The following is a 21884-nucleotide window of genomic DNA, read 5'->3' as shown; positions in this document are numbered from 1 at the left end:
ATTTACTATGCATCAGTCACTTTACTAGATATTCCCCTTTGGTCCTTTCTACCAACCTATCATCCCTGTGTTATAGGTGAGGACCAGACCTTGAAGTGCAGACAGGTTAATAAACTTTCCCCAGATCAACTACCTAGCAAGTGGCAGGACTGGGATTTGATTTCAGTTGTACATGATTTCACAACAAACATAGACTCCTTTTCCTGGTTTAGTTATAGTTTAACCAAGGATGCTGGGTTAATGATATAATGAACCCTATGATTTAACCCTATTGATAATATTTCTGGCATTCTTAGCCATTGGAATGTATATCTCAACCAGGTATCTTTATGGCATCTTCAAGTTGTGTCACATAGGTAGTTGCCTAATTAAATGATGTTTTTAAAAGTTTTATAGCTATAACTAAGAACACTAGTTTATTAGCATTGATTTTTAAATGGTATGTTAAAATTATGAAATCTTCTTTCTTATATTATTCTCTCAATAACATTCTGAGAAGTTAAGAGTAGAAGTGGGTAGATTAGACCAGAAGTTATTGTAGTAGTCCAAAAAAAAAATGATGGTGGCAATAAAAATAGAGAAAAGTACATAGATTAAAAATATGTGTTAGGGGTAGCAGATAGAGGAGGCTGCAAAGGAAAGAAAGAAATCCGGAAACGTGTGGTGGCATGGCAATACTGTACATTGGCTCATTCAACACCTCTGTATCCCCTTCGTATATTATTTTTCTGTGCTGCTGTAGCTGGAACTTCCCAGATACCTTGCAGCTAGAATTCTGTGTGACTTAGGTTCTGTCAAAGCAATGCACCCACCTGAGGCATGTGACTAGGCACAAATAAGGCAGTGAGGGGTAGCCATGTACAGAATCGACCTTCTGGCAAAACACAGTGTCAGTGTTTCCTGGCTCCGCAGGAGCATCTGTTGTGGAAGTTGTAGCTTTCGGTACCTGTTGTCGTGTGGTACTTCTGCTAGTTCAGACTTGGGATGTGGTCAGACCTTCCTCCCGGCTCTGTGCAGTTGAACATCCCAGCCTGACTCTCCAGGGTTCTTAAAGAGTCTGTTGTTTTGCTCTGCAAATAAGAATTGGCACTGGGGCTTCCCTGGTGGCACAGTGGTTGAGCGTCCTCCTGCCGATGCAGGGGACACGGGTTCGTGCCCCGGTCCGGGAAGATCCCACATGCCGCGGAGCGGCTGGGCCCGTGAGCCATGGCCGCTGAGCCTGCGCGTCCGGAGACTGTGCTCCGCAACGGGAGAGGCCGCAACAGTGAGAGGCCCGCGTACCACAAAAAAAAAAAAAAAAAAAAAGAATTGGCACTGGTCCTGCTATCGTAAAGCCAAGAGAAGATGATGCTTCAGGGAGGCTAGTTGTGTTTAGTACTGAGAGAATGGAAATTTTAAAGTATGTATTTATTAAATTTAGTGATATACTCTGTATAGTTCACTGTGACTCTAGCAAAAGCATGATTTCTTTTTGTTTTGGAGGAAATAGAAATCAATGACAATAAGCTGAAGAGTAAATAGGAGGCAGGGAGTGAAGACAGCTTATGTACACATCTCTATTGATAACTCGACTTCAACAGGGAATACAGCAGAGGTGCAGTAGTTGAGGAGGATCAGAGGTCCAAATAAGGTGGGTTCTTTTTTTAAAGATAGGGGATATTGGAGAATGTTTGACTGCTGATGGGAAGTATCCAGTAGAGAGGAGAGAGCAATGAGGGCAAAGACCTGTGAGACCTCGAGTCAGTTACGTAGTAATTTTAGTTTTAGTTTTCTTATCTATAGTTTTCTTACCTATAAAGTTTGGTTAATAAGATCTTCCTCTTAGGATATTTTGGGACTGGAATGAAAAAATGTATATGAAGAAATTTTAATGCAGTGTCTTGTACTTAGTAAGGGTTTAATAAACGTGGCCATTGTTATTATTACTACTACTTTTGCTATTGTTATTGTCTTCTGTATACTTCAGAGTATTGTGAGTATGGAATCACTTCTGTCTCCAGATTTTACAAATCTTCCTTTCGGCTCCTATAGGCTGGGCCCATTGCTGTCTATCATCGCTTAATTACATTAGTTAAGCAAACATTTACCAAGCACCTTGAATGTGCCAAGTGTGCATACATCAGGTGTCTGGGATACAAAACTGAGCAAAACTTGTTCTCTGCATCTAAGTAGCATCTGGACCACTAGAGGAGAGGTCTAGGGGAAGCATGACTACCTTATACAAGTTTTATATTGTATCAGTCAGGGTTCTAACAGGAGCAGAACTGCTAGGAGGTATGTGTGGGTGTGTGTATGTGTGTTGTATTTTTTCATTTGTACGTACATGCATGCACACACACATACAGGCACACATTTGCTTATTTATTATAGCTGGCTAAGCAAGCCTGAAGTCCACGGCCAGCAAAGCAGGAAGGAAGGATCGTGACCAGACTGCAACCCCACGAGCACACCTTTCTATCTTAAGGTCTTCCTAAAGCTCATTGTCGTGGGTTAGCCCAGCTCTTCCGTTGAGCCATCTACCTTCTTATGAAGGACTGTGTTGAAGTGGGACGTATTTCTCTCTCATGTTCCCATCTACTCTCTCATACACCTGTTGGACCTTTATTCTAAAGAATTAAATTTATGATAAGCAGATTTACAGATTTATTCTAATATGTACTGTTTAATTTCTTGAATACACTCTAGCTGCATTTATTAGCAGATTTTATTTAGTCATCTGTGCAGCTAGTAGAAGTAATTGGCTGTCTGTGAATTAAGAGCCACATGCGAGCTAAAATGTGAATTCATTAGCTTTCAACTTGAGTTCTTAATTTCACCTGCTGTTTACTGCGCAAAGGAATGACAAATTGTATTTAAATAAAATGTATATTTAAGGGAGAACACTTAGCAACTGACAATTCTTTTTTACTTAAAAGCTGCTTCTTAATCTGCTCTGAAAATTAAAGAATTTGTGTTAGCCTGTGGCAACCACCGATGAACTGGAAAAGCTGCATTTATAGTTCTTATTGCCAAAGGAATTCAAGGCATTGGGTTAGTTAGTCCAACTCTTTTTGTTGCAAGAAGTTGAAACCAGCTCAGGTTTTGCAAAAAGAGAAAGGTGGGGTGAGGGCGGCGGTGGGGGGCGCGCGGAGATTCTGATAAGGAGGAGGGAGATGCAGGTGTCCAGGCACAGAGGCGACCTACAGCCAGTGCGCTCAGGGTGGACGAGGACTTGGGGGGCGGGGGGATGAGGCAGCTCTCAGACGCCTGGTCTGTCTGAGGACCTTCCTGCCCTCTGTTCCTATTTCTCTCCAAAGTGTTCCTCACTCTTTCCTGGTTTCCTCTACTTTCTCACATGCCCGTGGCCTGACCTGGTCACCCATGCTGTCACTCCCAGCCACCAGTACTAATTGACATCAGCTTCTGGTCTCTCAGATTAGGTTCTTGAAAGAAAGGATTTTCTTGGTCCTGTTTGTGCCCAGAGAAATTGTGCATTGTCCTTTTCGAGAACTGATTTGTCCTTTAATTTATACGTATCAGAAGTACATTCTCCAACTTACCAAAAAGTTCTGTTCTGACCACTTCTGGGAAATGTGTGGTTTGGTCAGAAAAATCATGTTTTAAAGTCTCATTTGATTCCCAGGTCAATGGCAAACAACCATATAAACCCATGAAGAAAATGAACTCAAACACATTGCTTGAATTGCCAAGAATCTCTTCTTTTTTGCTGTGTATGTTTGTGCCTAGGATTCAGGCCAGGTGGGGACAAGGTTGCTCAGAGACCCTCAGTAGGGGAGGAGAGGAGACTTCAGGGCGATGGGGATGGGCTCCAGTAGGCGGCCACAGAAGAGGCTCTGTGAAGTATACAGTCTCCAGAGTAGCTCTGTGTTTCGTGTGATGGGCAGAGGAAGGTTCCAGTGAGAGGAGACTGTGAGATTCGCCTGGGGCGAAATTACAATGAGGAAAGGTCAGAGACAGTGATGCCTATTTTGTGCCCAGGGGCCCCGGTCCTCCTGGCAGTGGTGGTGGGCAGTGGCAATCGTGGGCTCTATGTGGCAGTCACAGCAATTCGTATGGACAAGTCTTCCGTAGGTTAGCTGCCCCTCAGCAAAACAGCTGTCTGTTCTCCTTCAGAAAGAAACTTCTAAGAAAATACTTCAGGTGGGACCCAAACCCTATCAGCAGAAATAGTTACTATGAACCAAATGTGGAAGAAATGAAAGATGACATTGAATTTCATATCGTTATTATTTTTATTTTTATTTTTATTTTTTTTGCCTTACGCGGGCCTCTCACTGTTGTGGCCTCTCCCATTGCGGAGCACAGGCTCCGGACGCGCAGGCTCAGCGGCCATGGCTCACAGGCCCAGCCGCTCCGCGGCATGTGGGATCTTCCTGGACCAGGGCACGAACCCGTGTCCCCTGCATCGGCAGGCGGACCCTCAACCCCTGCGCCACCAGGGAAGCCCCATATTGTTATTCTTGACTATAAATGTTAGAATTGATTTGGAGAATAAGTGGCCTGGATTTGCTATGAGCCTCAGATAGGTGTGGGAAGTGTTTCTGGGCATCCCTGGGGACCAGACTGCTCCATGTCCTGCCCCTTATAGGAATCTCCACTCCCCAGGAGTTTTGAAAATTATAGAACTTTATAACTGTGACTTGGTTGTGAAATTTCTGCCTTATCTCTCTACAGATTTGTCCTGGATTAACTGGGTGATATTTGTAGAAGGAAAGTTCAGAGTCCCTTAATTTAAAAGTAAAACAAACCCTATTTTCTTTATAGATTTTATTATACAATAAAGATCGCATTCCTGGAGATAAAATCCTCCATGAAATAAAATTCAACACTTGATAAGGAAAGGAGTAATATAGACCATCCTGTAATTACTTCTCACCTCTTCTCCAAATTATAGCACAATTCACTCTTTCCTTCTTGGTAGCTTAGGAAATTTCTATTGAATATGACCCCACTCTTTGCAGGTCCAGGAACTTGGCATCCATCCTCCTTAGATTTTATTAGTAGGTGCTACCCTATAGCACATATAATCACCTAAAAATGCATTCATTTATTTACTCCCTAAATGCCTATTGAGGGCACCCTCTGTTTCAGATACTCTTCCAGGTACTAGAAACATCAGTACACAAAGTAAAACTACCCTCGTAGAGCAAGTTTCTGGCAATGCAGCCTGGACAATAAACATAATAGATAATAAATTATGCAGTTTGTTGTAAGTGCTATAGAACAACAGTAGAATAGAATATGGGAGATGAAGAGTGGGAGATGCGCACTGCAATTTAAATAGGAGGGTCAGAGTTGGCTTCACTGAGAAAGAGATGTTTGAACAAAGGCTGAAAGGGTGAGGAAGCCAGCAGTGTGGATGTATTGATATGAAGGAAGAACAGTCCTGGGAGATGGGGCAGCCAGTGAGAAGGCCTGAGGCAGGGATGTGCCTGGCCTGCTCAAGGCCAGCAAGGGTCGAGGGAGAGGTAAGAGGGGAGGCAGGAAGTAGGAGAGGGTAAAAAGAAGGATTTGGGGGGGGCCAAACCAAATGGGGCCTTGGAGGCCACCGCAAGGACCATGGCTTTTATTCTTTGTCAAATGGGGAGCCACTGGAGGGTGCTGAGCTGAGAAGGGGCATGATCTGACTCTGGTTGGTAAGGGACAAGGTGGCTACTGTTTTTCAGAAGGAACTGGGGGGTGGGAAAGGCATGGCAAGGAAGGAGACAGGTATCCAGGGAGGAGACTATTGTACACATTCAGGCAAGAGATAATGGTGGCTTGACCAAGATGGTAACTGTGGAGGTGATAAGAAGTGACTGGATTCTGGATATATTCTGAAGGTAAAGGCCACAGGGTTTTCACATGACTGGGTGTGATTGGTTGAATTAAACTCTGACTTATGTAAAATAAATGGAATACCTAATTACTGTATTAAGTTCAAAATTCTCTATACTAAAGTTAAATCCAGTGAGGTAGATCCCTATTGATATTTCCTCTCTCTCCTTACACCTGGTTGGAAAAAATACACAGGTGACTTTAGCCCAGCTTGAATTTAATATTGAACTTTATAGAAATAGGTATTTCCATTCAGGATTTTAGAAAGGATTTTTTAAAATACGTAGTTTGTTCTCACTTGCATCATGTTAATAGAAGGCTTGAAACTTCAGCCAAATAGTCGTCCACCAAAAATTTTTGCAATAACTTTCCTAAATGTGTGTCTGACTCATCTGCCATTAGGCAAACCAAGTCATGCTTTGTTGAATATTAAACTGTCAAGATATTAGAGGGGAAACGTGCTGTAGTAAACCCGGCGTTAACAACACTGATCGCTGCGGTAGTGTAGCTGTGTGGCTGCCATCACAGTGAGGGTCTCAGCACTGTCGTGCTGAGTTTTACTTCTCGCCCCATCATCACACCAGCAAACCAGAATGATTTTCACCAGCTAGTTACTCTGTCTTGGTATAGAGAGATAATAAACTTGAGGGTAAAGCAGTCAAAAAACACTTCATTGTTTTCAGAGGGCTAAGGGAATAATATAATCAAGGGGCTAGCAATTGGAAGCAATTATTTTTAAAGTGTTTCTACTACAGCTATTCATTAGGACTGGGTAGATTTGCCATCCAACTTATTTTTCTGTGTACATAGCATGAAATTTAAAGCATTTAATTTGAAGTGATGAGTAGAGTTCTGTTGACTGTTTTTGGACACAGTCTTTGTCAGTCGACTCAAGAGTCTGGTCTTTCTTTGAGCATGACCCTTAGTAGTAATATTTTAAATTAACTTAAAAATCAATTGTTCCTATTATTAACATAACCTTCGCTTCTTTTGTAGCATGTTTCAAATTCTGGGAGTCTGATTACGTGCTCCACACTGTAGTTGGCGTGTCATTGTCATCTGTTACTAAATATGTATATTTATGTGTTTTGAAAGCAAGTTTAAAAAATAAATCCTAAGGTGGGGAAACACAATCTGAAATAGGGAAAATTCTCTTATAGTTTGTCAGCTGGGACTGTGTGGTTGCCTGGTGAATGCAAGAGTCTTAAAGCGTTGCTTGGCCAAATGGACCATTCACTTGCCTCCCGTGGCTCGCTCTCCGAGAGTGGTTTTTGCTATGGCCTGAATTTCATTTCCTTTTCCAAAATTTCTATACTACTTTCTTACTATTCAGAAAGCCCCAGAAGGCAAATGGGTTGACTTTTCGCAGATTATTCCTGGAAATCCAGTTAATCTCCAGAGCCAATTCCTCAAATCTTATTGGGTTGAGATGAGTACGTGAGGACAGTTTCCAAGAGTGAGTGTTGACACATGCGTTTTGGCATCTTATTACCGTATATTCATGGGGAGGGTGTTGGGATTAAGGTAGCCTGGAATGCACTTGAGTGTAGACAGAAGGAAGGATTGATCAAGCAAGTGGACTGATGCTAGAAGCCATTCTGTTTTCTGATGTGCTGTTAGAATCCTCCTATGGAAACCAGATGTTTTTGTATTGAGAAAAGCTGACGAGCTTCAGTCCAGTTTACAAAGGACACCATTTAGAGAAATTCAGGATTGAAATAGATACTGTTAACTTCTTGTTTAAAAAATTGCAATTTTCCCCAGTATATCATATTTACAGTTAGGCTGTTTATCTTCATTTAGGAAAACAAAAGCTGTTCATTGGAATAAAAATTTTGAGTTTTATTTGTCAGTTAGCTCAAGCTTTGTCCCCTTGCAGGAAATTACACTGGATAAAGCGTGTGTCTGTGATATGCTATTGAAGGGCTTCTGTGTTGGGTAGGAAGAAGGAATTCAATGGTAGTGCTTGTAATACAGTATAGCTGAGAGGTGCTGGTAAGCAAGGAAAGTAATAGTGCAGTTGGTTGGATCATTTTAAGTAATTCATTTTTCCCCTTTAGTATGTGCATATATACTAGTAACTGAAAGCTAAGTAGAAGAAAAAGGTATTAGTTATATAAATGCCAGATTCTTGAGAAACTTAATTATGTAAAAATGATGTGTATTTTTTTTAGAACAGAATAAATTTATAAATTTTAAAATACCAAACTATACACGAACATTGTAAAAATTACAAACAGGATAAAAAGCAAAATTGGACTGTAATTCTGCTTCCAAGGAGAACCATTCTTAACATTTTTGGAATGTCCTTTCAGAATTGTTTTCCTCTTTATATATATATACATCCCTCCTCCCCAAGATTATATTGCATAAACTCATTTGGATTTCCTTTTTTCAATTAATGTATTAACTGTCTTTCCATTTCAATAAATAAAGAAATATATCTTTGTTTTTAACTATACATTTTATTTGTTCATATTTAACCCCAAATTTATTGATGGATGTTTAGGGAATTTGCATTTTTTTAATATTATAAGAAATTCTGTGCTAAATATTCTTGTGTGCTTTTCTAGGTAATTTTTTTTCCCTTAGATGTAGAATTGCTAAATCAGAGGGGTGCACCATTAAATTCGCTGCCTTTTGCCATGCTGTCCTCCTTCAACATGTATATCCCTACCAACAGGTGTTGAGAGTGCCAGTTCCCTCATATGTTGACCAGCACGGAGGATTATTCCTCCTACTTTTTGTGAATCTCTAAAAAATTCTCTTTGTATTAATTTTTAAAATTTGAAAACCTTAAAAAAGTAAAAAAATCCCCCATAATCTAACCACTTGGAAGTTGTGTGTGTGTCTGTATGTGTGTACGCGTGTATCTAATTATACAAGAAAAGAAGTAGAAGAACCTTCTTGGCCCAGAAGGTATGTAGCTTTTTAGCAAACTACTTTGTTTTTGAAAAGCAGTGAAATCATGCCTAACATGCTAGTCTGCAACTTACCTGTTTCTCTTAGTAGATCATGAACAAATGTGTTCCTCTTAATAGATCGTGGATTTATTCTGATGCCCTTCTTTTTAGTGACTTCATGGTTAAGTCCATTGTATGGGCGTTCCATAGTTTGTTCCCCCATAAAGAAAATTTTGGTTGGTTGAGTCAGCAGTTCTAACCTCCACGTTTTCCTACAAAAATGCTTGCACAAGTATAAAGGTACATGCATACATACAACAAGGATATTCATTGTGGCATTATGTTTAATGATGAAAAATTGAAAAATACCTCAATGTCTGTGAGGAAGGGATGGGTTAAAAAATATGATCTTGTGAAATGTTATAGTATTCAAAAATTTTTAATATAGTACAACTAACATGAAAAGATGCCCATGATTTATTGTGTATTGCAGAGCAATACATGCAGTATAAGCACATTCATGTTTAGGCACTCCAGACAGTGTATATACACAGATAGGTATTTAATGCCTTTTAAGTAAGTTGATGTTTTGCAGTAAATTGTTAAAAGCTGTTCTTTCTAGGGGTTAGACCTGAGGGTGGGGAAGAATAGAAAACTGTCCCCATTTTATTTTATACACATTTTTCTGAAATTTTAACAACAAGCATATATTTTGTAGTAAATGAACATTTGAAAAAATGAAAAGTGCATTCAGATTCTATAGGAATAGTGCAAAATAAAATGTTTATGTGAGACTAGGTAGTCTCTGAGATTCCACCTGCTTAACAGATTATGAGTCCATGAAATCACAGTCAAGTAAAAAGTAGTAAATCTTTCTTATAGATACAAAATGTCTCATTCACAGTGTGGTGGAAGAGTGAGAAGAAAAGAGGAAGAGAGAGTAAACCATAAGGTCAGAATGCGGTCAGTCAGAAGCAGGAGTGGGCACCACTGATCCTGGTTCCGGAGGAGCACGGAACTCAAATTCCTCTTCAAAGGGGCTCCAACACCTATTTAAGAGAAGCTATGGGGGCCTTAAACCTTCTGTTTTTTAGATGAAATATGCCCAGATTTCTCCCAATAAGATCCTTTGTCATCCTGATCACCCTGCTGTGTTTATTCCGATTTGTCAATGTCCATCTTGAAATTTGACAACCAGAATCAGATTCTACTGCCTTCCAATTTACAGTCTTGTCACTGTGGGATGCAGTCAGATTAACCCTTACTCATGCAGGAGACACTTTAAAAGAAATCTAGACTAAGATTATTCCTAAACCTCTGTCTTGTATTTTCTCCTCGAAATTCCTGGTTAAGAGTTTTGCTGTTTTTTCTTCATTATTTGCCACCTAGGGCTTCTAGATTTGGGGCATTTGTTTGTTTTCTCTGGTTGTCTTCTATTGTTGAACCTTTGCCTCCCCTTGAGCTGTTTCACAGAGAGATTTCTCAGATTTCCCCAACTTTTCTTTTAACAAAAATATCAGCTCATGTGAGTCACATCATTAATTGATATCAGCTTCAAGGAAGGAAGCTAACTCGGCCCAGGCCCTGCAGATCACCAGAAGGGTTTCCTTTTGTCACCAGGGCATTGTGCAAGTTGGGAAAAAAATAAGTAAGAGTGCCCTCTCTGGGCAGATGAAGTACAAAAAGTTCTTCTCCGGGTGGATGAATTAGAAAAATGTCCCTCCTCCATGGGTGAAGAGGCCTGGGGACCTGGCTTGAGTGGGGACTGGACTTTAGCTGATCTTTCTTGTGCACAGGATATAACAGCACAGCTACTTGCAGCAGCCTGGGTTGTCAAGCACCTCGTGGCTGCCTCTTTGTGGCACCGTTTCCCAGTTTCTGGTCTAGGTGGTTCTTGGGGAATATACTTTCTACACCAGTTACTCCTGGTTTGGTTCTTTCCTCCTTTCCTTTTTTTTTTAAATCAACAGTACTATCGAGGTATAATTTACATACCATAATATTCATCCCATTGTAAGAATACAGTTCAGGGATTTTTGATAAATTCATAGCACTGTACAAATCACTACAGTCTAGTTCCAGAACATTTCCATCATGGCAGAAAGTTCTCCGGTGCCCGTTTGCAATCAGTTCCTGCTCTCAACCCCAGCCCCAGGCAATCACCGGTCTGCTTTGTGTCTTCATGGATTTGCCTTTTCTGGAAATCTCATATAAATAGGCTCATATCTTCCTTTATCTGCTTTCCTCGGCTGATCTGCTGGAGGTGCAATGGCTGCCCCCTTTTACTCCTCCTCCAAACCCTCACTCATCCCTTCCTTTCCATCCTGCCTCAGCATTCAAATGTGCTCTATTACCTCCCATCTTAGAGCATTCTCCTTTGTCCAGCGTCCGACCCAGCCACCACCCTATTTCTCTGGGCCATTTCTGAGCCCATGTCTCAAGATTTGACTTCATATACTTGCTCCATTCTCTTCTCTCCGTGTACTCTCCTTTTAAAAAATATTTTTAAATATAATACCTGATATGAATAAAAGAACATTAAAAAGAAACTGTAGGGACTTCCCTGGTGGCGCAGTAGTTAAGAATCCGCCTGCCAATGCAGGGGACACAGGTTCGATTCCCTGGTCCGGGAAGATCCCACATGCCATGGAGCAACTACACCCGTGCGCCACAGCTACTGAGCCTGCTCTCTAGGGCCCCAGTGACATAACTACTGACCCCGCATGCTGCAACTGCTGAGGCCCACGCGCCTAGAGCCCGTGCTCCACAGCAAGAGAAGCCACCGCAATGAGAAGCCCGCGCACCACAACGAAGGGTATCCCCCGCTCACTGCAACTAGAGAAAGCCTGTGCACAGCAACAAAGACCCAACGCAGCCAAAAATAACTAAATAAAATAAATTAAAAAAAGAGAACATGTAATATACATATACATTTAAGGCATAGTGATATAATGAACATCTACACCTGTGACCCACTCCTTCCACCAGCCTTACAAACAGTGGAACCTATGACTCAAAGTATCTAAAGTCTCTTGCTTACCTCTACACTTTTTTCTCCTCTTTGGTCATTTCTAACTCATTTTAATTCCACTTTTAAAAAGGAGTCTGGGCTAAGTAGTCTTTGAAATTCATTACATTGCTAAAATTTCCTGATTATTATTGAGAGATTAATTTTATGTTTAGAATGTATTATGGAAGATTTATAGCTTACATTGTTGAATATTACCATAATTTATTTTATTATGAAGTCTCAGCTAAGAGCATGACATACAATTATAATATCATTTCTATAGGAAGTTTATTCTACTTTGTATTAATTTGCTTTAGATGCTGGCTTTTTTCCCCAAATATTTGGAGCTAAAAGCTAAACTTTCTGTAATGTTCTCCCTCAACCCTCCTCTCTTTGGATTGAATTCATTTAACCAGTCCAGTTGACCCCAAGGGAGGTATGGATGTCAATTATTGCTACAACTTAATACTAATGACTACTTAAATATTTAATTACTGTAACACTTGACACTTAGGGAGAAACTATTTATAATCATCAAAACCACGCCTTTGTTTTCATCTTTCATGCCTGGCGTTTGGCATATTCCTGTTGTAACATCGCTGGGAATGAGCTGCTCTAGAGGTGGAAAAAATGCCTCCCTCTCTCTTCCACCTCCAGGCAGAAGAAGTTGCACTGAAAGTGATTAGTGATGGATATTTTAAAAATTTATAATTACATTAGTCAGTTTTCCAAACTACGTTTTTATTGAAAATTTATTGCATTTTAGAAGTGTGAAATATTTTCTTATTCCTTTCTATTGAGTATCGATGTCATTTAAACAGTTAGCTCTTAAAAGCACTCATTTTTCTTGGACTCTTACTTTGCTTCATTAACTAGTGCATTCTAAGAAATATGGTAACTCTTTAATGAGTTGCAGGTAGACCCAGGTGGCTGACCATTGTCCTGTGGCGCTGGGGCTTGGTCTGGCAGGAACACCATGGAAGATGCTCTCTTTTTCCTGACAAGTGCAGGCAAAGGAGAGCAGGGAGCTCAGTTTAGGGCTCTGTGTTCTTGTGAAAGATACATTCCAGCCAAGGCAATCCTGAGGCACAAGTCATCCCTGGGCTCGGGAAGAATACATATGTGAGCAGGTCCTGTGACTCCCAACACACATATACTTCAGAGTTTTCCTTTAGTCTGAGAGTTTCTAGTCATTAATACCATACTTTGCCAGTCTCTGCTGTTACTGGGCCCACATATTCTCATTTTATTCTGAAGATGCTGTATGTTTATGGCTTTAGCTCCTATTATTCTAAATCTATTTGATCACATGCCTTGTGCTTTTCCTCCTAACTAAAATTAAAAAGAAACAAATAAGCATATCCTCTATTTAAGTGGGCGAGTGAAGCTTTACTGACTATGTACACTGACTTCATGAAAGGGAGAGACTGTCTCTGGACCTGTGAAATGTCTTATAGATGCACATATTTTGAAACATACTCCGCTGATGAGTGAGGCTCTGGGTTGCCAGATAGTCTGGTTCTTCTTTGTATACTTAGGACTTTAACAAGTTCACTCCAGACCTCATTTACAGCACCCATCACATTACAAAATCCTTTTTCTTTTTTAACTTTAGTCTCCTTTTTCAGTCATCACAGTCCTAAAATCTGAAATGTTCCTTTTCTACCGGTTCACTTTTTGTAATTAGAATTTCATTTCTTTTTATATGAAATCAAAAGTATCTTCTCTAGAAAAGTACATATTTTTCTATTCTTCTACCAAATTTGTCAAACTTTATAAAATTATAGGCCTCTTTATTTTCCTTAACCAGTTTTAATTCCTTGAGGTCTAAATTCATATTTGTCTTAAACGTTAATCACCATTGCATTTAGTAAAAAATCATAAGAAAAATTAATATGACTTTTTAATTGTCATACTAATGAAGGATTTCATTAAGATCTTAACTGCTGTAAATAAAGGATAAAAAACAATTCTTCGTTAGATAGAGGGTGGTTAAGATCAGTATCCTAGTCAAAGACACAAGGCTTGATTTTATATATATATAGCTCTCTTCATTAAACATAATCAGCATGAAATATTTAAGAATTTATTTACTTAATTGACTTTTCTCAGTTGTAGGAGAGAAAACAATAATGTTTTAAATTTTTAGATTTTTCTAAGTCTCACGCTTTCTAGCCTTCGAAGTTTTTGCACATCTGAAAGGCTTTGCTTGTGCTTGCGATGCTTCTTGTTTGCATTATGACAGGTGGTGCCTCAATTGTGCATTACTTTGTAATGTCAGTTATTTTATTCCTGTGTGACTTTTTTCCCATTTAAACTATAAAATCTTCAAGATGAACAGGGACAGCAGAGTCTGTGGTCTCCCGTCATGGCCATCTGCACATAGTCATGCAAAGCTGATATTTTGGGTGACTAAGAATTTTTGCATTTCATTTCACAGGTGGGGAGCATTAAGCGGGAAATGGCCTTCACATTTCAACCAGAGGACTTAAAACGTGACTCTAGTAAAAAACTGTCTCATCAACACTTGTTCCCCTTGGCCATGGAGGAGGATGTGAAAACAGCAGACACCAAAAAAGTCAACCGAGCCCTTGACCATGAAAAAGAAAACACTCGCTCCATCTGTCTCCTTGAACAAAAACGAAAAGTTGTTTCTTCCAATATTGACGTTCCTCCAGCAAGGTAAGGGACCGTTAGACCTTATATGTGTCTGCTCCAGGAAGTCAGTGGAGAGCATGTATAGTCTCCGCCGTATCTCTCTAAAGTATAGACTTAGGAAGGTTTTTCTGCCAAGAACATTTTTCTGTTGCTTGTGTGAAATAGAGCAGGTGGCCGTGCTCTTCAGAACTGACTCAGGCTGTAGTAGTTGGAACTACTGTGGCTCTAGAAAAGAATGTTTTATTAGATTTTGGCAAATGAACAACAAAGAGCAAAAGAATAAATATAAAAAAATAAAAGAAACATGAAATGTATGACTGAGCATAGCCACTTAAAAGCAAGAATACTCATATCTTTTGGTCAGGTGTTGGAGAGCTCTGGCTGTAGGGCAGATTCAGCCCCTGGCCTGTTTTTGTTTGGCCTGCCAGATAAGAATAGTTTTACATTTTTAAAGGGAAAAACAAGTGTAGAATATGGGATATAGATCATAGATGGCCTGCAAAGCCTAAAATATTTATGTGTGACTCATTATAGAAAAAGTTTGTATCATGGTAATCCTTTTAAGACAGATCTAGCTTAGAACTGGGCCAAGAGGGTTTATCTGAAATATTAAAAGGCTTTCATTACATTGTAATTCTATTTAAACCACATCCAGCGCCATTGAACCAAAGGACAATATTATGGCAGAATGACAGTGGAATAGTAGTAGAATATACATGCTAGACCTTTTACTTATTTTCTTGCCTGTCATTTATCTCACCTAGAAAGTAAGTTCCATGTTGGCCGTGATTTTAGTCCATCTTGTTCAGTGGTGTAGCCCTAGTATTAGAACCATGTTGAATTATATATTAAGAGCTCAATAAATATTTGTTGAATGAAGAAAAGAAAGGAGATGCTGTAGCATGAAAGCTTGCTTATTTTTAATATGTGAAATATATTTTGTTACCAAAAAACATCTATAATGAAACGTTATAAGCAATTGTTTGAGAAGTTCTGTGTTTGTTTGAGTGGTTTCTGATAGCTAACTAGGAAAATAGTATCTTTGGAAAAGGAATAAATGTTCCTTTTCTACTGATTCACTTTTTGTAATTAGAATTTCATTTCTTTTTATATGAAATCAAAAGTATCTTCTCTAGAAAAATACATATTTTTCTATTCTTCTACCAAATTTGTCAAACTTTATAAAATTATAGGCCTCTTTATTTTCCTTAACTTTTAATTGAAACTTTTCATATATTCATTACCTCTGTTTAACTACTTGGAATTATTTGCTTTTCTCATTTGTTCATATAAAGTACATGCTGAATTCTTTAGGATTAGTTCCTGTAACTGGGGGTTCATTATGAAATGTCTTATCATGCCCTGAACCTGGTAGGCACCTCAGTTCATATCTGTTATTTGGTTGACTCATAGGTAAAATGACATGTAATTTGAAATGTGAAGAGCTATGGCTTTATTTTTTTCGTAAGCCTGTAGGACAAGAATTAGACTTCCCAATATTACATAGTTTAGGGCCAACTTGCAATTCTGTAGAACTTACTCTACATAAAATTTTCATTAGACCATTTTATATGTTGAAAGACCTGGAATTCATAATTTTAACTTGTCATCGATTGTTTTAGGTATATCTTTATTCTTTAATTTTTACCCACTTGCAGTAGTTTCTGGGGAAAATAATGAAGAGAGGAAGAAGAAAAATGTTTTCTGCCTTTTCTGGCTCTGTTGTGTGGAATATTCTTTCTTCCCTCTCAAATTCACTGAGTGCACTTAAAAGTCAAGCCAGTGTTATTATGGAGCTCTTTAAACAATATTGGGAAATTAATTGGAAACCCAGTTAATGTGCAGCAAAAATTCCCCAATGACAAGGTATAGCTTAGATGTGTTAATCTATTATGGGAAAGACTAGTTAAAGCTTCATTGTTTGAGATCTCCACTAATACACTTATTTTCATTGCTGTAGTAAGAGTTTAATTATCACAAATATGCCAACAGTTGGTGAAATAAATTACTCTTTTTTAAAGTGATGATGAAGGAATCAGAAGTTGTGGAGTTCATCTAACTCTCCACTCTTTCTGTTCTATTTTCTTTTACTGTTATCAAGTTATTTTGTAAATGTAAACTTTCCACTGTCATCTAAATAGATCAATATTTTGTTTTAAAGAAACTCCTTTACTTGACATGTAGAAAGATACAGGATTTTTCTTTTTGTTTTTTTTAGAAGAAATAGTTATATCTGTTGGCAGTACATAAATAATGAGGCTTGAGTAAGTCTACGGGTATACGGGAATATTGGTATGAGTAAACCTTTATATCTATATCTTATATAGTATATCATATATAACACACGTGTATTATATATACCCCATATACATATTCTGTATCGCTATATCTAGACACATGGTTATTGCAACTTATTACTCTTCTAAATCCAGACATTAGGTATTGGCCAGCTCTTAGAAGGGCAGGACAACGATTTTAGGTGAATGGAGTATGACTGGTGCAGAGCTCCTCATTGGTTTAAAATCAGTTCTCTATAATCTTTCTCACTTCATATTTTGCTTATTGCCACTGTAGCTAACAGGATTTTTGTTGAACTTCACTTCCTGTGGTTTGTAAGATGAAATATGAAGTTTTTTCTATGGTTTGTGTAATGAAAACAATGGGTATATTTTATATGTTTTTTCATATCCCTAGAAAGTTCTGAGAACCACGCCCCTCTTTAATCACTGTACCTCACTGCAATTAAGCATCACTGATTTCATCTCCATTCAATAGACATTTATTGAGTACCTGCTATGAACTCAGTACTCAGTAAAAAAGTGAATGAGGCAGCATGCTAACCCTCCAGGACCTTACCATCAGAGAGCCAGACACCTAAGTGGTTAATATCAAATAACTTGCTCTCTTCTCATTAGAACTGGGTGAATTTGTATGTAATGGAGAATCTCTGAGTATTAGGAAAGTTGTTAGTGTGACACAACTATTTAAAAGCCTAATTTCCTTTTATTAGTATCTTTTTCAAGATGGGGATAAATGGAACAGAGGAGGAACTCTGTATCTGAGATCTGCATTACAAAATCCGTTTCTTTACCCATTTTCTGAGGACCCACTTAAGAGCTGCTAGTTTCAGGAAAACATAAATTTAAGTAAGTTATTAATCCAGATGTGTCAGGCTGGGTCATCTGAGAAGCAAATGCCAAGATAGGATTGAACGTGCAAGTGTTTTATTAGGATAAACACCTGGGTTGGGTAGAGGCAGGGAAGGCAGGAGGTGCGAGTCAGACTAAGGTGCAGGTCTGAGCCCAGTGAGGGAGAGGGGTGAGGGAAGGCTGGATGGAAGTGTCTGAGACTGTCTCGCAAGGCCACCGGGACTCCTGCATTATATTAATTACATGAGTTATATTAATGCAAGAGAGTCCACTTACCCATGGGATGTTGCTTGATTGATTTCAGGAAGAAACAGTGTTTTTTTTCTTTTTTTGTTTCCGGTGGGGGGCAGGCCGGGGGTGGTGCAGAGGGGTGAATGCATTATAAGGTGAGGTCCTCAAAATATCCCTTGAATTATTCCAGGTTCTTCAGGGGAGAAAACTAAATAGGAAGAGCACAAGAGTATGTAAGAGAGCATGTGAATGAGCAGTGTTCGTCTTTGGACCTAAAGATCTATCATTGATGGAAAAAACATTCTTCCCAATTTTAAAGATTATGGAGGAGGAATAATTTGGTGGGGCGTGAGGTGACCTGTACGAGGCGTGTCAGTGCTAACAGTGGGGACAGCAGCCTTTAAATGACTGATCCCTCTCTCTGAAGGTTTCATCACTTATTCATTTAGTAATGTCTGGTTATAAAAGATAACAGCTCCCTCCGAAAGAGACTGTGAATTGAAAATGAGGAGTTACTAATTATAAACATGTTAAGTATTTTTTAATCTTCAGGGAAAATACTAGCTTTAGTGATCTCTATGTCGAGTTAGGAAAATGAGCTTTAAGAGGATAAGGAGAGGAATACAAAGAGACGGGGGTGTGAAGAGTTGAGCCAGAATGAAAATTCAATACTGTAGTTTGGCCCAAGAAGTGAATAGGAGGCCAAGGTCAGTAAAGACAAAGGCCAGTCAGAGATTTCCTGTGGGCAGAGCTCAGTGGTCCATTAGCCAAGACAGTATTTTAGCCTTATTGGAAAAAGATGATGAGCCTGGGCCCAGATAATCAATGAAACATGCCCAGTTTAGTGGTGGAAATTTGGGGAAAAGAAAGAAAGATTTGAAATCCAGAGTAGGGAATTTAAAGATTTTTCCAGGGATGTAGGGCGTAGAACTAGTCGGAAGGAATTGTTCAATTCTTGGGATGTGTGCCAAGCTATTGCAGTAGCACGAGACTTCTGTGAATTGGCCTGACTGAATACCGTTGGTAACACCAAATTCTTTCAAAGTCCAAGTAATGCTCATTTCAGTGTTTGACCTGTCCTGATGGGTAAACTAGGCATGTTGGTAAAGCCTGTAAGTACCAGAAAATAAAACATAAAGGACTCAGGAGAGCCACTTTTGGAGGAGAAATTTTCTACTCATTTTACCTCTGCCTGGTTATAGGTAAGGATTGAGGTTTCTTTTTATTTTCCCATATGGATATCCAATTGTTACAGTTGTTGGACAGATTAGCCTTTCCCCATTGCATTACCTTGACATCTTTTTCAAAATCAACTGACCATATATGTGCGTGTCTAGCTCTGGACTCTCCTCTGTTCTGTATCTGTGTGTCTATCCTTATGCCAGTACTACAGTCTCTTTTTTTTTAACATCTTTATTGGAGTATAATTGCTTTACAATGTTGTGTTAGTTTCTGCCGTACAACAAAGTGAATCAGCTATAGGCATACATATATCCCCGTATCCCCTCCCTCTTGCGTCTCCCTCCCACCCTCCTTATCCCACCCCTCTAGGTGGTCACAAAGCACCGAGCTGATATTCCTGTGCTCTGCAGCTGCTTCGCACTAGCTATCTGTTTTACATTTGGTAGTGTATATATGTCAGTGTTACTCTCTCACTTCATCCCAGCTTACCCTTCCCCCTCCCCATGTCCTCAAGCCCATTCTCTATGTCTGTGTCTTTATTCCTGTCCTGCCCCTAGGTTCATCAGAACCATTTTTTTTTTAGATTCCATATATATATGTGTTAGCATATGATATTTGTTTTTCTCTTTCTGACTTACTTCACTCTGTATGACAGACTCTAGGTCCCTCTTGATTGCTGTAGTAAGTCTTTTTTTTTTTTTGTAGTAAGTCTTGATAGTAGGTAGTATGAGTATGCCAACCTTGTTCTGCTTTTTTAAACATATCTTTCTAGGTTTGCTGGATTTCCATATAGATTTTAGAATATTCTACCATTTTCTACCCTTCAAAAAAGCCTATTGGAATTTTAATTGTTATTACATTTGAATCTATAGGTCAGTTTAGGGTGAATTGATATCATAAAAACATCAAATCTTCCAATTTATAGACAGAATGTCTTTACATTCACCCAGTTCTTTTATTCTTCTCAGTAGCATTTGTAGTTTTCAGTGCTTAGATCTTGCATAATTTTGTTAACTTAATTTGTAAGTACTTTATGTTTTTAGATACTGTTCTAAATAATATTTAATTTTTTTTGGTAATCTTTTTTCTTCCAGTTTTATTAAGATATAATTGACATACAGCACTGTATAAGTTAAGATGTACAGCATAATGATTTGACTTACATCATGAAATGATTAGAAATCTAGTGATTAGCACAATAAGTTTAGAGAACATCCATCAGCTCATGTAGATACATTAAATAAATATAAAATTACCTTTCCTTGGGGTGAGAACTCTTAGGGTTTGCTTTCTTAGCTTTCATATATAACATACAACAGTGTTAATTATATTTATCATGTTGTACATTACATCCCTAGCACTTATTTATCTTATACCTGGAAGTTTGTACCTTTTGACTGCCTTCATCTAATTCTCCCTCCCCAACTACCTGCCTCTGGGTAACCACAAATCTGATCTCTTTTTCTATGAGAGAGTTTGTTTTTGAAGTATAATTGACCTACAGCACAATGTTAGTTCTTACTACATGACAGAGTGATTGAATATTTCTGTACATTTCAAAATGATCACTGTGATAAGTCTGGTTATTATCTGTCACCATACTAAGACATTACATAGTTTTTGACTGTATTCCCTACACTGCGTATTGAATATCTGTGACTCATTTATTTTGTAACTGGAAGTTTGTACCTCTTATTCTCCCTTCCCTATTTCTTTCCTCTTCCCCCCGGCCCTGCTCTGGCAATCACCTGTTTTTTTCTCTGTATCTATAGCTATTTCTGTTTTGTTATATTTGTTCATTTGTTTTGTTTTCTAGATTTTACATATAAGTGAAATCATACAGTATTTTTCTTTCTCTGTGACTTATTTCACTTAGCATGGTACCCTCTAGGCCCATCCATGTTGTCACAAATGGCAAGATTCCATTCTTTTTTATGGCTGTGTAATATTCCAGTGTGTGTGTGTGTGATATCTTCTTTATCCATCTATCTATTGATGGGCACTTATGTTGCTTCCATATCCTGGCTAGTGTAAACAATGCTGCAATGCACACAGGGTGCATCTATCTTTTTGAATTAATGTTTGTTTTCTCATTGGAAAAATACCCAGGAGTGGAATTACTGGATCTTATGGCAGTTCTATTTTTAATTTTTTGAGGAATTTCCATACTGTTCTCCATAGTGGCTGTAACAGTTTACATTCCCACCAACACTGCACAAGGGTTTCCTTTTCTCCACATCCTTACCAACACTTGTTATTTCTTGCCTTTTTGATAATAGCCGTTCTGAGAGGTATGAAGTGATATCTCATTGTGGTTTTGATTTGCATTTTCCTGATGATCTCTGATGTTGAGCATCCTTTCATATGTATGTTGGCCATCCGTATGTCTTCTTTGGAAAAATGTGTAATCAGTTCCTCTGCCCAATTTTTAATAGGGTCGTTGGGCAACTTTTGATACTGAGTTCAGTGAGTTCTTTGTTTATTTTGGATATTAACCCCTTGTTGGATATATCATTTGCAAATATTTTATTGGCATATAATTGTTCATGGTAATCTTTTATGATCTTTTGTACTTCTGTGGTGTCAGTTGTAACTTCTCCTTTTTAATTTCTGATTTTATTGACTTGGGCCCTGTCTCCTTTTTTCTTGATGAATCTGAGTAAAGGTTTATTAATTTTGTTTATCTGTTCAAAGAACCAGCTCTTAGTTTTTTTGTCTCTATTTCATTTATTTCTGCTCTGATCTTTATCATTTCTTTCCTTCTACTAACTGGGTTTTGTTTGTTTTTCTACTTCCTTTAAGTGTAAGGTTAGGTTGTTTCTTTGAGGTTTTCTTGTTCCTGAGGTGGGCTTGTATCACTGTAAACTTCCCTCTTAGAACGGTTTTTGCTGCTTCGCATAGATTTGGGATCATTATGTTTTCATTTTCATTTGC

General features: G+C 38.6%; 1 protein-coding gene across 1 annotated transcript in view; it reads left to right on the top strand.

Annotated features, from left to right (window-relative positions):
- Positions 1-21884, top strand: part of ZNF704 (zinc finger protein 704) — a 210276-nt gene that overhangs the window by 30114 nt on the left and 158278 nt on the right. The window contains exon 2 of the mRNA XM_082858433.1: positions 14171-14412. Coding sequence (XP_082714559.1) covers positions 14171-14412 — 242 coding nt within the window. The remainder of the gene's footprint in view (positions 1-14170; positions 14413-21884) is intronic.

This window comes from Leucopleurus acutus, assembly GCF_964270905.1.
Source record: "Leucopleurus acutus genome assembly, chromosome: 17".
Classification (NCBI taxonomy): domain Eukaryota; kingdom Metazoa; phylum Chordata; class Mammalia; order Artiodactyla; family Delphinidae; genus Leucopleurus; species Leucopleurus acutus.
This window is presented reverse-complemented; position numbering and strand designations above follow the sequence as displayed.